General features: G+C 33.0%; 2 protein-coding genes across 2 annotated transcripts; one reads left to right on the top strand and one right to left on the bottom strand.

Annotated features, from left to right (window-relative positions):
- Nucleotides 1-4,697: 4,697 nt before the first annotated feature.
- On the bottom strand, nucleotides 4,698-8,673 carry LOC131611816 (amino acid transporter AVT1D-like). The gene is made up of 11 exons (XM_058883677.1): nucleotides 8,327-8,673; nucleotides 7,634-7,920; nucleotides 7,341-7,555; nucleotides 7,231-7,254; nucleotides 6,952-7,132; nucleotides 6,542-6,764; nucleotides 6,295-6,430; nucleotides 6,041-6,206; nucleotides 5,692-5,735; nucleotides 5,538-5,600; nucleotides 4,698-5,431 (listed from the first exon to the last, which is right to left on the bottom strand). The coding sequence occupies exons 1-11, from the start codon at nucleotides 8,533-8,535 to the stop codon at nucleotides 5,336-5,338; spliced, it is 1,644 nt and encodes a 547-aa protein (XP_058739660.1). The 5' UTR covers nucleotides 8,536-8,673; the 3' UTR covers nucleotides 4,698-5,335.
- Nucleotides 8,674-15,418: 6,745 nt separating this feature from the next.
- On the top strand, nucleotides 15,419-17,783 carry LOC131614049 (uncharacterized). Its single transcript, XM_058885678.1, has 3 exons — nucleotides 15,419-16,561; nucleotides 16,662-16,935; nucleotides 17,479-17,783. Exons 1-3 carry the CDS (start codon nucleotides 15,419-15,421, stop codon nucleotides 17,781-17,783), a joined length of 1,722 nt encoding a protein of 573 aa, XP_058741661.1.
- The last annotated feature ends 943 nt before the right edge of the window (nucleotides 17,784-18,726 follow it).

The following is an 18,726-nucleotide window of genomic DNA, read 5'->3' as shown; positions in this document are numbered from 1 at the left end:
TTCTCAAAGATATCTACCCCATTTACCTAGATCAGATATCACAAAACCACATGCCACCAACGTACTCCTAATTACCAAGAGCTACGCCACCTGACTTCATGTGGAGTCCAAGTGTTATAAGTTGATCGCCCCTAAGAATACCGATCAAGATCTTATCATCTTACCAAGTGCGCAGTAATAATCCTCGTCAAGATTCAGGTAGCTGATCAACCTCATGTGCCATACACACGACAGTGGACTTACACATTCCTCAATGCAAACTATATGCACTCTCAATCAAATTATGGAAACTCTAACCCTTAAGAAATAATTTAATCTTTGAGAATCCATCATTTCAGTTCTTACGTACGCTAAGCACCTAGGTTGAGTTCCAATTTCCATTAGAAACCTCAAAATGTCACTATCATTAATTTATCTCACAACCTTACATCTACATATTAAGTTCAGTTCGTCCAATGAATAGTATATGGCTGAATTCCCATGAAAGAGAGGCGGACCGTAAAGGACATAGTCGACCAAGTCTTTCCTTAGGCAAAACCCAGCCGAATACAACTATTCAATGTATCAAACTTCCCTTATGTTATGGGAATCTAACACTTAATATCTAACGAGGTTGTTGTTTCTCTCCTCAAAAGAGTAATATATCATTTTCTTAGTCTAACAATCACAATCATTCAAGTATAAATGAATACAAATTTAGAAAATTAATCAATTAATGCAAGCACAATACAACCCCAAATTATCATAGATTATTCCTATGATAAATAATTAAGGTCGGCGTAACCTCGTTTAGTGATTCGTGAAAATCATTATCCGAGAGTATAGACACACAAACACACACACACACACACACAAATCTGGGATTCGAACCCAGGTCACTAATGATACATTGCTACAAGCTTACAACTAAACCATGCTTGTTTTGTTGATTTTAATTGCCAAGTAGTTCTATATAATTGCTGCAAGCTTAACATTCAGTATAGATTATAACATTCAGTATAGATTATAATTGCTGCAAGCTTAACATTCAGTATATATATCCTAATTCAATATATATTAACGTTTTTAAAATTTTTAACATTCAGTATATATATCCTAATTCAATATATATTAACGTTTTTAAAAATTTTAACATTCAGTATACTAATTCTTTTGTACTAGTTCAGTATGTTAACATTCAGTTCATATACTAATTAAATATACTAATTTTTATAAATTGATAATTCTTTTATAAATTCAATTTTTATAATACTTTTTAGTTTTTAATAAATTTTTTTAATTAACGTTTTTATTTAGTTTTTTAATTAACTTTTTCAATAATATATAAATTAAAAAAACTGTAATAATATTTTAGTTGTATTCCAAGATTATTTTTAATAATTATATAATTATGAAATATTTAAATGTATTTTAATTAACGTTTTTTTATATAATTATATTTAAAAAAGCTGTACATATAAAATATTTAAATAATTATATAAATGTATTATTTAATAATTATATATTTATAAAATATTTAAATGTATTTTAATTAACGGTTTTTTTATAAAATATTTAAATGTATTTTAATTAACGTTTTTTTTTATAATTATATAAATGTATTTTAAATGTATTTTTAAATATTTTATGATTGTATAATTATATAAATGTATTTTATATTTATATTATTACAGTTTTTTTAATTTATATAAATGTTTTTAATAATTTTATTTAAATGTTTTGTTCAGTTTTTTTATAATTATATAAATGTATTATTTAAGAATAATATAAATGTATTAATAATTTCAATAAATGTTTTTAATTAACGTTTTTAATTAATGTTTTAATTATATAAATGTTTTTTTATAATTATATAAATGTATTTTTAATTAACGTTATAATTATATAAATGTATTTTTAATTAACGTTATAATTATATAAAAGTATTTTTTTAATTATTAATTATTGCGCTCAAAAACGTTAATTAAAAAAATTATTAAATAAATCATTTAAATAAAATTATTAAGAAAACGTTTATATATAATCACTCACAGTATTTAAAATAATTTTAAATAAAGTTTAATAATTAACGTTTTTAATTTTTATAAAGTTTAATAATTAATGTTTTTAATTATTTTAATAAACATTTTTTTAATAAATATGTACAGCTTTTTAAAAAAAAAACATTTAAAGTTGAATAATTTAAATATGTACAGCTTTTTTAAAATTATTCATTTTATATGTGCAGCTTTTTTATAAAAAGTATTCCTTAAACTTATTAATATGTAGAACTCCTTTGCAATTATAAACAACTAAACATGCATGGTTTGGTGGTAAGTTTGCAGCAATATTGCCTTAGTGACCTGGGGAACGTTTAGAGTGAAGTTGCCCCCAATTATCGGGATGATGTAAGAATATTAGTCTTTTATTGGCGAGAAAGTCCTCTCGCCCTTCCTAAATCCTTTGCAGATATATCACTATTATATATTTGTGTTATCTATTCAATTTTAATTCGCCTCAAGTCAATTCAATTCATAAAATTGCTATGGTTTAACATTGATGAATAAGTAATTAATTTCTCTCTTTTATAATTTTATTTATATTTAATTTAAATATTAACTTATAATGATATTTTGTCCTTTGTGATTTAATTTATATTTATATTTAATTTTATTTATTTATGATTTAATTTAATAGAATACTTACATTAATTCTAAAATTCAAACATTTCAAAAATATGCTCTAACTTTAAATTAAAGTTTTCTTTGAACTATCATCATTTTTCTTAAAGAGTGTTAAAGGAATGCCACTGAAAATTTAAATATTTAAAAAAAAAAATAAAAGATAAAGTGTTTCAAATTGTGGAATATGAGAAAATTGTTGATAAAAACCTATAAAAATTTGAGGATATAAATTGCTTACTATTACTAGCTATACATTGAACAAGGCTAGATGATCACGTGTCCCCTACAATAACTGTCGATTGGTTCAGCACGTGTTGTGTTTCATTGGTTAAGGATACAACATCAGAGTTGGGTACACTGACTAGTCCATTTGGAAGTATGTTCTAATTTTCATCTTGCTCATTGAAACATTGCATTGTCATCATTGTTTCTTTTCTCATTTAAGAAATGGTAGAAAGATTATGTTTGTGCGACTCAAATTGATAAAAATATGATGTAATATTTTCTTTTGGTACAAAAATAATCTAGTATAATTTAGTATTATAACATTACACCGACAAAAAAAATTAAAGTACTAAAACATGGAAATTTGAGATTTAAGATCTTCCAAATTTCTATATTGTATATCATAGAAATACTACACAATTGAGATTTAAGATCTTCCAAATTTCTATATTGCATATCATAGAAATACTACACAAATGTCCCCAAAAATATAATTAAGCTAGTAACATTATTAAGTTTAATGGTAGTGCATTGTAAAGAAGTATTATATAAATATTTAATTAAATATTTTAAAATATCAAATTATATAAGTAATTTAAAATCTATAATTTAACTTAATATGATGCACAATTGTCATTAGTTAACAATGTAAAAATAATTTATATTGTCAGTGTACCATCTTTTTTTCTCGTTAATATATGCTTACCAAAAAGGTTTAGCCTAAAGTCTCGCTTCAGGGACTCGAAAACTCCGCCAAGGGGACTTATGGTCTTACCAAAAAGGTTTAGCCTAAAGTCTCGCTTCAGGGACTCGACGAAAGTCTTCCCCGAGAGACTCAGCCTAGGGTCTCGCCTGAGGTATTCAAACAAAGTCTTTCTCGAGAGAATCGCCTTTAAATGTCTTGCCTGAGGGACTTAAAATCTCATCAGACAGAATCCTCTCAACGTCTCGCCTAAGCGACTTAGGGTCTCGTCAGACTAGCTTAACTTAAAACCCTGTCTAAAGGACTTAGGGTCTCACTAGAAAGGTTCATGCTAGAGTCTCGCCTAAGGGATTCGACAGAAGCCTTGCCTACGAGACTCACATCTAAAATTCTTTCCTAGGGGACTTAGAGTCTCATCAGACAGGCTCGTCTCAACGCCTTGCCTTAGGGACTTAGGATCTCATCAGACAAGCTTAACTTAAAACACTACATGAAGGACTTAGGGTATTAGGAAGAGTCATCCTAAAGTCTCACTTAAGGGACTTGACGGAAGTCTGCCCCCGAGAGACTCCGCGTAGAATATCGCTTGAGGGATTCGACCAAAGTCTTTATCGAGAGACTCGCCTATAAACGCCTCCACTGAGGGACATAGAGTCTCACCAGAAAGGCTCCCCCGATGCATAGATTAATTAAGCATTTCGCCCTTTAATAAAATCCTTGTGCTTGAGGGAATGTGTAGTGCTATATTTGCGAAGGGCCCCCAAGGGGCGAGGAGACCATATCATCGAAAAGGACGCTGGAATCCTATCGCACGTGAGGGGTATGACATTGCCCTTTGACACTCTCGCTCGCCCAGTATAAGGAAACATGGGAAATGACAAGTCTTGGTTAGAGATAATGCATAAAAGGAGTCAAGGGAATAACTCATGTCTACCTAAGAAATAGATATTCAACGGTCACTACCTTTACTAGGTGGGCTGTTGCAATTTCTAAGAAGCCTTAAAAACCTGGCCAATAGATCTCTATAAATACGTCAACTTTTGGGTTGAGAGAGATATTTTGGATACACGATAAAACACCTAAAAAATATAGAATTTTTCATTTCACGTGAACTTGCTCTCTCCACACCAAACACACCTTTAAAATAGGCTCTCTCGCCATCATAAGCTTGCCCAAAACCACCAAAAATCCTTAAAGTCTCTGACCACCCCTACTAACATAGGGTGCTATGCAGGTGTAATTTCTAGCAAGTACATACATCAAAATTTAAAAATAGAGAACAAGACAAAACATAATGGATGAATAAAAAACCATTTTAAAGGTATGTAAGGCTTTGCTAAAATTCATTTTAATCAAAATTTATAATATTACAAATCAAAGACACATACTTATTCTAAGCATTCACTAAAATGTATCTATAATCCTTTTCTTATGAATAGATATCACGGACACCGGATACGTCACCGATACTGACACGTCTACATCAATAATAATTTAAAATAATAAATAAATTGAAATTAACTACAAACGTCAGTGTCGTATTGGTATCCGACATTGACACGAAAACATCATTTTTTAGAGATGTCGGTACTAAAGAGCTAGATATCAACTATGGTTTGTTTAAGGCACCTACAAGAAATACAACTAAAGATACAACAACTTTTTTTGACTTATGTACCTGAAAATGTCTTAAATATCCGACACAAGCCAAGAAAAGAAGTGAGTTTAAATAAAATTCTCTCTATTAGTCTCCCTTGCCAGCTATTCTTGTAGTAGCTGAGTATGTTCCTATGATACCGCTTATCACCCCCACAATAATAACCAAAATGCAATTTGTTATCTGAAAATAATAAAAAAATATATTAAACATGCAACTTGTTATATCTAATTTGGATATTTGCTCATAAAAGCATAGAATGATTACAAAGAAGTCTTGATTGCAATACCTGCATATATGATAATCTGCCACTGTGTAGCTTGAGATAACATGCACAAGGATAAATAAGTGCCTGTGATAAAACATGAAGATTATGTAAGTAAATATCTGCTTCCATGACGTATTTACATAGTAAGAAGAGTAAACTTGAATAGAGAACTTACAACTATCATTGACAACATAGAACCAATTAGTGCCATCACAGAACCTGCAATAAATTTGAAAGAATGTTAAACACCATAAGTCCATGCTCTGTCATGAAGTTAAATGTTTTTTCGTGGCTACAATCACGGTCATGGCCGTTCCTAAAACCATGGCTGTGTGTAAACAAAGCAATATGCATCATAGTTCTAAATTGCAGTTGCAATTATGCTGTAAATCTTAAGCAAATGCAGCCAAAATCGTCATTGTTTTTCCGTTGCGAAGACCTCTTAAACCTTTATATTGTAGTTCTAGACTGCAATATAGAACTATGATGTGCATGATGTTGAGAATAGTATGGAAAATACTTACCAAAATATGGAAAAGAGAGAGCCACAGCTAAACTTGCAAGAACTAAAGCTGTTCTGATTACAATAGACATTGCATAACATCTTAGCCTAGGAGAAGGAACAAGTTCCTCTATGCTTGATACAATAGGCAATAACGTTAAGGCGTATTTTGCTAGAGGAGTCACAACCTATATAAAACACAGAAATTTGTTTAAATGTGTGATAAACTTAATAAAACATAAGTTAAAAAGAAAGAGATTAGTTTCGCATTCTTACCGTTGTCCAGATTGCTATCTTTGATGCATATAACTCTTTTGGCATGTTTAAGGTAAACTGAGATTCAACTTTGTCACCAAACAGTAAATATCCGACTACTCCTACACTAACGTACATAACAAGACAGAAAACAAAACTGCACAAGAAAATAAAATGAATGAACAATGATCTTGAGTTATTTTACTCTCTAAAATGAGAATAAAACAGGTGAAAAGTCTCAAAATTCAACAAAGGATTTTATGCTAACCTGATATATAGAACTAATGGGAATTTGGATTGATCCTTCATGGAAGAGTAGACATTTGGAAAAACAGCATGGCCAGCGAATCCGAAACCAAAGAGACCAATTGATACAGATATGTTTTCAATGTCTAAAATTTTCGTTCTCGGATTGATAAATCCAATTTGGTTTACTGCACCAGCCCAAAACAAGCAAAGTGCTACAAGTGTTGTTGCAAATATTCCTCCAACTGAATACAAAGGTGAAACAGTCATCAAGAGCTACATTTCAAAAAGAGAAATTGTAAAAGAATTAAAGAACATATGATATGACCAAGATATCAGTGTTAGAAATCACAGATCACAGAAAATAGTGATTTTTCTTCAAATTCCACTATGTTATATAGCCATTGTTTGACAACACTGTAAGAATCTAACCTGAAATATATGAAAGCAGGCTTAAATCTCGCAACCAAACTGTCGGTAAAACTAGAAGAGCTGCAGTGATGGAAAAAACTTGATTTGTACTTAGCTCTGTACCGGCTAAGTTCATGCCAGTGTTGGGGAAAAGTGATGAGAGGTTATCACTGACAAGAGTTATATACTCAACACAAGAACCCTACAAATAAAAACTATGCACCTTTCAGCTCATACGAGAGAAAATTTTGAAAAGAACAGATAAAAAGAATTGGTCACAGATCAAACTCTTGAACTTACAAATAGTTCCATGTATAAAATGATCTGCATTTGGACAAAACCCAGTTGTTAGATTTCAGTTGATATTGACAAACACGCGAAAACACACTTGTAAGTCTTATTGTACTCACCGCAATCCCCAAGCGACCAGCAATTCCAAAAGCAGCCTGGCCAATATCTGGATAGGTGTTGAGTTGAGGACGGCTTTGTAAACATCTCATCAATAAAATACCAGTATAGCAACAAGCGAGAGCAAACAGTAGCAGTATTGCAAGGCTCAACCACCCTCCTTCTTTTACAGCATACGGAATGGTCATAAGCCCGATCCCACATAATATATTGGTCCCTTCATTCAAAACAAATTTTACATTATTATACGCAACTGAAAAATTCTAGAACAAACCAAGGTGATAATCATACATACCATTAATCACTGATTGTGCAAAGGAACTTTCCCTCTCTGGTGGCGAAAACTCAGTGACAGAAATTTTCGGACAGCTGACATGTGATTGAACTTGAGGTTTCGATGTAGGTTCCTCTTTTCCGATTGAAGTTTTTTCGTCAGAAACAAGCGGTAAAGTCAAAGAATTGGTAAATTCATCTTGGACGCATTCCTTAGGGACAATAATCTTCCCTGCTGAACTAATTATCTTGAAGAAATTAATCCCAGGTGGTGTCTTACTTACACTTGTTAACATGTCCATAGATGTCCTACACATTTCAACAAACAGATTAAGCGCACCTTTCAAAAACACCAAAATCAAACCAACTAAGAAGCTACACAATTTAAGCTTCCCAAATTCAAGGTGCAACAATCCTAAACTCACCATTCTAGTAATTATAGTTATTATTGATCATGCATGCATGGGAACATTTTATTGTAATGCAACATCCACATATGAAAATCAATTGGAGTAATTATCATTTTTTTCCATCGAATGACAAACGTCAAAACTTTAAGAAATCATACTATGCGAATTGAACAATAAAGAAAACATGTATATGAATATTTTTTTGTTGAATGAATAAGGTCAAAAACTCTGAGAAAATAGAGAATATAACAATTAAGAATATAATAATTAAGAAAGCATGTATCTATATGTATATTATGTTGTACCTATAGGTTTGAGGCCATGAGGTATTGAAGTCAACCTCATTGGACAAATTTCTTGAAGGAGGTGAATTATTGTTAATATCTGATTCGGTATCATCATCATCCAAATTATCAAAAACCCTTTCTGCTTGATTTTCTTCATCATCTGTTTGAAAATCATCTTCACGGTCAGGACCAAGATCCTCGTCAAACTTCATTTTACCTCTTGGCATTGCTAACAACGTTGTTGTTTTCCTTAATTTCCTCTAAACTATGTGTCTAATAAAAAAAGAGAGGAAGATAATGATGATTGAAATTCAAAGAAACAAACGGATATTGTTCATGTTGCTTTGAACTGCGTTGCCGTAGAAATATTTTCTAATATATATCTCTATTATCTGATTAATAAAAGAGATATATATTAAATACTACTACTTTATAAATAAAATATATGAAATAAAAATGAGTTATCAAATTATAATGGAATATTTGAAATGATTTTCCAAAAGGGGCTGACTAATTTTTAAAATAGGTTGACTAAGATTCTTCCTTCCCCTTTGAGGAGAAAGATCCGCAAAAAGAAAAAATCTTTAATTTATTTTTGGTATAAAATCTTATTTTATTTAATAATAATAATTATATTTCTATAGACAAAAGTAATAAAGATATATGGCAGGTAATCTTACTAGAGGGTACAGTGTATATCAACTAAAATATTAGGTTAAATATATAAATCGTTAGTTGATTCAACGGTGATTGGCGCTGGACTTGGTAGGGAGAATCACGGTTCGATCTCCGCAATTGCGATCGGAAGGAGGATGAAACTACTTGATGCCAGAACTCGCCTCCAAACCGATGGTATAAAGTAAAAAAAAAAGAGGTTAAATATGTTATTTTGAAAAATTAAAAGTGAAATATGAAATATTTATAAGTACTACAAATATATTTAACCCAAAATATTATAATAAAATTTATTAAAATATAAATTGTATAATTTTTTTTTCTTTTATTTAACTAGTGAATTATAAAGATTGCATAAAAAATTATTAATAACATTAAATATTAGGAATTTTGTTTCTAAACAAAATTATTTTTAAAAAAAAAAATACTATTTATTATTATTTAACAAAATTTAAATTACTTTCAAATTGTTCTAAGTAGAATGATTATAGATATTTATTAATTAGAGAACTTTTATATTCATAATATATATCCTATGAATATGACTCATACTGTATTTAAAATATATTTGATAAAATAATATAATACACACTCTATTTTTTTCTTTTTTCTCTTATATTATTTTATTTATTATTTTAAATTTTAATATTATATTATATCTTATTAAATTATTAATTATTATTAAAAAATAAAAAAATAAAAAAATAATATTATTTCTGAAGAATATATTAAATATCTCTAATATATAAGAAAATAACAAATTTTTTATATATTTTTTGAAAAACTTATAAAACATTCTTAAAGAATAGCACAATAATAAATTTCTTATATAATTTCTAAAAAGCATATAAAGTACTATCTTTTTTCAAAGATGATATAATATTAAATTTATTATATAATTTATGAAGAACTTTTGCTTCTAAAGAATTAATAAAACATCACGGAAGAAATTGCACTAAGGATAATTTTTTTCATCAATTATAAATAATACCAAGAAATATTTCCTATGCCCACAATTACCTAGAAGGATTTTCCCTATGCTATTTTCTTTTATATTATATTATTTATATTTATTATATTTTGAAAAAATAGGTGATACAATGACAGTGTAAAAAATCAATTACAACCATGTATGCAAATAGATCGGGTAGGATTGGTGCCAGATTTATTAGATTGTTTAATTTGGATAGTATAGGTTGTTTCGGTCGGACTTGAACGATTATTTTGGACTCGACAAATACGAAAACCGACCAAACCTAATTAATATTTATTTTATGCTAAATTACAGTTTTTGTCCCTATTTTTGTGTTTTCACAGTTTTAGTCCCCTATTTTATTTTTAAATACTTTTGGTCCCTCATCCCACTTTGGTTAAAAAAAACCTTTTATGTGTCACATTTTAAAGGTCTGTTTGGTTCAAATGAGGGGGAGGGGAGGAATTTTAAAAGAGGGAAGGGGAGGGGAGGGGAGGTGAGGGATTTTTTTTAATCAAGTGTTTGGTTCAAAATAAGAGATGGGAGGGGTTTTAATTAAAAATATGTTTGGTTCAGGAGGGGAGGGGAGGGTTTCTATTCATAAATTACATTTTTACCCTTATAATATTATATAAGTGATATAATATTTAAATATGAAAAATTCATAAATAATTTTTTGATAATAAATTTTTTAATTGAGAGATTAAAATGTTATAATTTATCATAACGTTAATAAACTGAGTACACTTGATTCAAATTATAACTCTCCGACACAAATGAAACTATATGCTAATAACAATTTTTAAATAGTGATGAATCATCTAACAAAAAAAATATATAAAATAAGTTATTGTTAAAACTAATAATTTAAATTTTTTTGATAAAATAAATAAAAATAAATAAATAAAGTAAATGATTTAAAATTTGATATAAAAAAATATAATAGGATAAATAACAAAATTAGAAGAAAAAAGAACATAAATAAACATTAAAATAATTATAAAAATAATGCAATGATTATGATTTGTATTAAGTAAAAAAAAATTGAAAAAAAAAATTGAAGGTGGATAAAGTTATACTAAGTTGATGAAAATAATCGAGAAAAATCACATAGAAGAGAAGCATTAACAAAAAAGAAAATAAATAATTTTGAAATATTAAAATTAAACTGAGGATATTTTAGTAAATATAATGATTTTTTACGTCTTAAAATTCAGATTCCCTCCCCTCCCCTCCAAATCTCCCCAATTCTGAAGAATGCAAAAATGTTTAAAAATAAAATAGGAGAAGTAAAACCTTGAAAACACGAAAATAAGAAAATCAAAACTATAATTTAACCTTTTATTTTATTTATTTTTATTACTATATAATTGACTTATTATAAAAATGAAATTCATAATATTATACATCAAAAATCCTAATCCATACAAAAAAACCAAAATTTTATCGTCGAAATTGGACCTTAAAAATAAAAACATGTTTATAACGGATTTAAATTTTGGGCCATCCGAACCAACCTGTATGTATTATCGCTCTGAATGTCAAATCGCTTTCAATTGTAGAATCACTCTCAGACGTTCCAACCGCTGCTCTAAATCGTTCCAACCTCTGCTCCCAATAGAACACTACAAATTGATCTTAATCATCCAATCACTTCTCTGCCGTACCTTCCAAAGGTGTTTGTTTGTTATAACCACCGATTTCAGGTACAATAATTGAAAATGTTAATTTATTTTCCTTTTCAATTTTTATTATTAATAGAAATATTTATTTTCATTTTTAGATTATCCTTTATTTTGTGTCTCAAAACGTTGTCACTTAATTTAATATATGCGATTTTGATTTTGGTTCAACTAGGTTATAGTTCAACATATTAAATTATATTTTGATGTAAAAGTTATCAAGTGTGATTTGTTAGAGAATCTATTGTTTACTAGTGAATTCTTGAACTTCAACAGTGTTTTCTTCATCCATTCTCTTGAACTTCAACATATTTGGAGTATATTTTTCCATCAGCATACCTAAATTTAAGTATCGAATATGTGGAATCATATATAGGGTAGAAATGTGGCAATGAGAATGAGGAATTCTCGGAGATTGATGAGCTTAAATGATAATGATTTGATTAGACCAGAAGATTTACTAATTTTTTTTTAATTCTATTCTGTTTTATATACATTTGTTTTACATTTTCAATTACTAATTCTTGTTTACATAATTCTTATTCTCCATTTTCAGCAACTATATTAATTGTTTGGTCTCTTTATTAGATCAAGTACCATGGGAAGTCGGCGATCCTCGTATTAATGTTGTTTTACAAGATGTAGCTCAACAGGTATGTATTTTTTTAAAATTTTAAAATGACTAACGATATATATAATGATATGCATTACATTCATTTAGGTACTTAATGTTGAAAGTGCTTCAAATGATTTTATTCGTAACAATCAGCAACTACCCATTCATAAAAGTATCTGATGTTGCAAGTGCTCCAAATGATTTTATTAGTAACAATCTTCACGACACTTTTAAGGTATTAAAGTTAAGAAAATGCTAATTGTAACGGCCCTGACTGTTTTTGGGATGATCGATTGGCTCCACAAACCAACACGAGTTTTTTCAGCATGATATTATCTCACTCACAGGCTTTCTGGGAAACTTCTCAGAAGGTCACCCATCCCAATATTGCTCCCACCGTCTTCAACCACGGCCCTAGTGTCTTTCAGAGAAGCCATAGTATGAGGTACTCTAGTAACCTTGGGAACATAAGGAACTGGTTCAACAACAAGAACTGTCTGAGGAACCACTTCAAATGTCTGACAGGGAGTCTCGAAGAATTCGCCATCCATCTCCACATACTTGAAATTGTTCAAATGACTAACCATGTACTTTTCTTCACCACATACGGTGACGATCTTGCCTTTCGCGGGATACTTCAACTTCTGATGTCAGGTAGAAGTCACATCGCCTGCCCCATGTATCTAATGGCGCCCAAGCAAACAGGAATAGGCAGGATGAATGTCCATTACGTAAAAGTGGAATTAAAGACTTCAGAACCCACTCTGATTGGGAGATTAACCTCTCCATGCACCATTCTTTTCGAACCATTGAATGCTCTCACCACCATGTCACTACGCTTCAACACAATCCCTTCGCAATCGAGTTTGTCAAGAACAACCTTCGGTAACACATTCAAAGAAGAACCATTGTAAACTAATGCATGAGATAAGGTAGTGCCCCTACACTCAATAGAGACGTACAGAGCCTTATCGTGGTTCCTTCCTGCGGGGGTCAGGTCAGCATCAAAAAAGACTAGGCCAGTATCAGTTGTCAGGCTAGCAACACAATTTTCAAACTGGTCAACCGAGATTTCTTACGGCACGTGTGCAGATTTCAAAAACTTCATCAAAGCTTTAGCATGGGCCTCGGAGCACATCAATAAAGATAGGATAGAGATCTTAGAGGAGGTGTGCCCCAACTGTTCAACAATATTGTAATCACTCTTGCGGATGATTTTCAGCATTTCTTCCATTTCTTGCTTGGAAGAATCTTCCATAGTAGTTTCAACTGGTGACTTCGTCTGGACAGGCTCAATCACTGGTTATGTGCCTCGAGTGTATGTAGATGGCTCGGAAGCAGAGATACGAACAGGAGTAGTAACTGTCTTCGGAGAGATTTCTGGGGAGAAAATCCTTCCACTTCAAGTAACCTTACTAGTCCCAACGATACTGTCGACGTCGGGATAGTAACTTCAACAGTTTCGTCAGTCAAAGGCTCTTGCTTGACACCATGAATGTTAACATCACCACCATAATTTCAAGGGATATCCTTGTTATAGGAATATGGAATCGGGAGGGGCCTAGTAATAATCAGGGGAGCCACTCTAGGCTCGGCAGTATTCTTCAAAAGACCTTTAGAGGTGATCCTCACAAGAGTTTTGGAATTAGTGATCACAGATACATCCTCAACTAAGCTTCCTACAGTAGGAGTCTTCTCAAACAATATCGTACGGTTGTCCATCAAGCGTTGAATGCCTACTTTCAACTTCCAACAACCATTGGATTGAGATTCACATAAATAACAATTCTCAACGCAACCCGGAAATAAACCGGTTTGCAACTACTTCTTCTTAACAATTGGGAGAGGAGTAGTTAAATCACCCATAGTAAAAACATAAGAACTATCATCCACGACATTAACAATCTTATCATGATTAGGAATAGGAGCGGTAATCACATTGGGAGTCTCAGGAGGGTCAAACTCAATCTCCCTAGCATCAATCATATCTTGAATCTTGTTCTTCAATGTCCAACAATTATTTGTATCATGTTCAGGACTGTTGGAATGGTATGCACACCTCGCATTGGGATTGTAGCTAGGAGAGAAAGTATTAGGATTCCTAGGAGGGTCTCTCAAAGTAATCAATTATGGGGGTTGCATTCTGGTTACGCTGATTATTCTGTTGTTGTTGTGGTACTGGTGCAGAGATTAGAACTGCTCCAACAAAATGGTCGCGGCCATTATTGTTACAACTCTTCTGGCCGTACACAGGATTAGATTCATTCTTCCCATTATGCGACCTCTTGGTAGTACCTTAAGATGTAGCCGCTTGTATTTTACCACTTTGAATTCCACTTTCAACACGCTCTCCTGTCAATATCAGCTCGGTGAAACCGGATGACGAGCTTCCAAGTAAATGGCTATAGAAAGGACCGGTTAGTGTGCTCATGAACATATCAACCAACTCTCTGTTAGCTAAAGGAGGTTGAACTATGCATGTCAGATCTCTCCATTTCTGGGCGTACTCTTTGAAGCTTTCATTAGAACCCATGGACATATTCTGCAACTACATACGGGTTGGCGCGAGGTCAGCAATGTACAGGTATTGCTTATAGAAAGCGGCAACCAAATCTTCCCAGGTATGAATATTGGTCCCTTCTAGCTAATAGAACCAATCCAACTGCGTTCCAGATAGACTCTCTTGAAAGAAATGAATCCATAATTTTTTGTCAATAGTGTGAGGCTGAATCTTCCGCACGTAAGACCTCAAGTGCAACTTAGGACACGAAACACCGTTGTAATTATAAAAAATTGGAATTTTGAATTTAGGAGGGATGACAACCCCTGAAATTAAACCCAATTCCTCAAAATTCAGACCAGGCACTTTCTAAATTTCCATACCCTTCAGACGCTCTTATAGAAGCTTGTACTTCTCATCAGCATGTTGGTACTACTTGTCTTCATAGCTAAAATCCTTCATAGCTACTTTGAGATACCCTCCTAGGAATCCTAATACTTCCTCTCCTAACTACAATCCCAACGTGAGGTGTGCATACCATTCCAACAGTCTTTGACATGATACAAATAATTGTTGGACATTGAAGAACAAGATTCAAGATATGATTGATGCTAGGGAGATTGAGTTTGAACCTCCTGAGACTCCTAATGTGATTACCGCTCCTATGCCTAATCATGACAAGATTGTTAATGATGTGGATGATAGTTCTTATGTTTTTACCATGAGTGATTTAACTACTCCTCTTCCAATTGTTAAGAAGAAGTTGTTGCAAGGCGGTTTATTTCCGGGTTGCATTGAGAATTGTTATTTCTGTGAATCTCAATCCAATGGTTGTTGGAAGCTGAAAGAAGGCATTCACCACCTGATGGAAAATCGTACCATATTGTTTGAGAAGACTCCTGCTGTGGAAAGCTTAGTTGAGGAAGTATCTGTGATCACTAATTCCAAAACTCCTGTGAGGATCACCTCTAAAGGTCCTGTGATGATTAGTGCTGAGCCTATAGTGGCTCCCCTGATTATTACTAGGCCCCTCCCGATTCCATATTCCTCTAACAAGGCCATCCCTTGGAATTATGGTGTTGATGTTTACATTTATGGTGTAAAGCCAGAGCGTTTGACTGACAAAACTACTAAAGTTACTAATCCCGACGTCGACAGTATCGTTGGGACTAGTAAGGTTACTCGAAGTGGAAGGATTTTATTCCCAGAAATCTCTCCGAAGACTGTTACTACTCTTGTTCGTATCTCTACTTCCGAGCCATCTACTGAAACTCGAGACAGAGAACCAGTGATTGAGCATGTCCAGACGAAGGCGCCGGTTGAAACTACTATCGAAGATTCTTCCAAGAAAGAAATGGAAAGAATGTTGAAAATTATCCGCAAGAGTGATTACAATATTGTCGAACGGTTGGGGCACACCTCCTCCAAGATCTCTATGCTATCTCTATTGATGTGCTCCGAGGCCCATGCTAAAGCTTTGATGAAGTTTTTGAAATCTGCACACGTGCCGCAAGAAATCTCGGTTAACCAGTTTGAAAATTGTGTTGCTAGCCTGATAATTGATAATGGCCCAGGCTTTTCTGACACTGACCTGACTCCCACAGGAAGGAACCACAATAAGGGTTTGCACATCTCTATTGAGTGTAGGGGAACTACCTTATCTGATGCATTGGTTGACAATGGTTCTTCTTTGTATGTGTTACTGAAGGTTGTTCTTGACAAACTCGATTACGAAGGGATTGTGTTGAAGCGTAGTGACGTGGTGGTGAGAGCATTCGATGGTTCGAAAAGAATGGTGCATGGAGAGGTAAATCTCCCAATCAAAGTGGGTTCTGAAGTCTTTAATTATAGTTTTACGTAATGGACATTCACCCTGCCTATTCCTATTTTCTTGGGCGCCATTGAAGTATCCCGCGAAAGGCGAGATCGTCACCATATGTGGTGAAGAAGAGTACATGGTTAGTCATTTGAACAATTTCAAGTATGTGGAGATGGATGGCGAATTCTTTGAGACTCCCTGTCAGACATTTGAAGTGGTTCCTCAGACAGTTTATATTGTTGAACCAGTTCCTTATGTTCCCAAGGTTACTAGAGTACCTCCTACTATGGACTCTTTGAAAGACACTAGGGCAGTGGTTGAATACGGCGAGAGCAATATTGGGATGGGTGACCTTCTGGGAAGTTTGATTTGAGTTTCACTTCAGAGGCTCAAAGAGTTGTTTTCTTCGTACTCGTGCTATTCGTATCACCAACAAAGAAGTTCACGAAGACCAGGTCAACGCTGTAGAAGATATTGATAGCGACTGCGACCTAGACAGTTGGATATTTTCTATCGTTGGCAGTGGGCTCAATAATTTGAACGCTGAAGACATTATCCCTATCTCTTTTAAACAGGAGTAAATGCTATTTTATGTTTTTATTATTTTCAAAGTTTTGGTTTTGTAATTTGAACAATAAAACTTTTAAGCTTTGTGCCTTGCCTGGGGCACAATGGTACATTTGTTAGGGTTGTCATTTCATAGCATATTTTTATTGAATAAATGATTGGACGTATTGCATTCAAATTTTGCGCTCTTTATATTTCTTTCACTTTCTTTGCTTTTAAATAGCTATGTGTCCTTACACCCATCCACTAAATAAATTGCAAATCCACATCCATTTTGGATCCCATTGATAACAATTCTACTATTGCCTATTATGACTTCAAAAATCTGATCTACCAAGCCGAGGATGAAGGTGAGGAAAATTGTGAAGTGCCTGGAGAACTCGCCAGACTATTACAGCAAGAAGAAAAGACCATACAACCGCACGAAGAACCAGTCGAAGTCTTGAATTTGGGTACCAATGAGGATAAGAAAGAAATCAAGATAGGTGCTGGATTAGAAGGCAGTGTCAAGAAAAAACTGAGTCAAATGTTACATGATTATGCTGAGATCTTCGCTTGGTCTTATGAGGATATGTCAGGCCTCGATACTGACATTGTGGTTCACCGTTTACCAATGAAAGAAGGTTGTCCTTCGATAAAGTAAAAAGTTCGTCGTATGCGCCCTGAGGTGTCTGAGAAATGCAAGGCTGAGGTTATGAACCAGTTCAATGCAGGTTCTCTGGCTGTTACTTCCTATCCTCAATGGGTTGCTAATGTGGTGCCAGTACCTAAGAAAGATGGTAAGGTACGTATGTGCGTGGACTACAGAGATTTGAACAGGATCAGCCCCAAAGATGACTTTCCGTTCCCGCACGTTGATGTTCTGGTAGACAATACTACTCAGCACAAGGTATTCTCATTCACGGATGGTTTCTTAGGATATAATCAAATTAAGATGGCGCCTGAAGACATGGAGAAGACTACGTTCGTCACACATTGGGGCATCTTTTGTTATAAAGTAATGCCATTTGGGTTAAATAATGTCAGGGCAACATATCAACGTGCTATGGTAGCTTTATTCCATTATATGATCCATCACGAGATGGAAGTATACGTTGACGATATGATAGCTAGGTCTCAGACTGAAGAAGAACACCTCGATAACCTACACAAGCTGTTTGAGAGGTTGAAGAAGTACAAGTTGAGATTGAATCCAAATAAATTCACATTTGGGGTTAGATCCGATAAAATTTTGGGTTTCTTCGTTAGTGGTAAAGGTATTGAAGTTGACCCCACAAAAGTAAAAGCCATACAAGAGATGCCAGCTCCACGAACTGAGAAAGAAGTCAGAGGTTTCTTGGGACGTCTGAATTATATTTGCCCGATTTATTTCATATTTGACTACTACTTGTAAGCCATTTTTCAAATTACTGAGGAAAGATCAAGTAGTGAAGTGGAATGATGAATGTCAGATAGCTTTTGACAAGATCATGGAGTATCTCTAAGAACCTCCAATTCTGATGCCGCCAAGTTAAGGAAGACCCCTGATTATGTACTTGACAGTGCAAGAGAATTCAATAGGGTGTGTATTGGGACAACATGACGAG

This window comes from Vicia villosa, linkage group LG6 (assembly GCF_029867415.1).
Source record: "Vicia villosa cultivar HV-30 ecotype Madison, WI linkage group LG6, Vvil1.0, whole genome shotgun sequence".
Lineage (NCBI taxonomy): Eukaryota > Viridiplantae > Streptophyta > Magnoliopsida > Fabales > Fabaceae > Vicia > Vicia villosa.
Note: the sequence above shows the minus strand (reverse complement) of the source record. Positions and strands in the feature narration are given on the sequence as shown.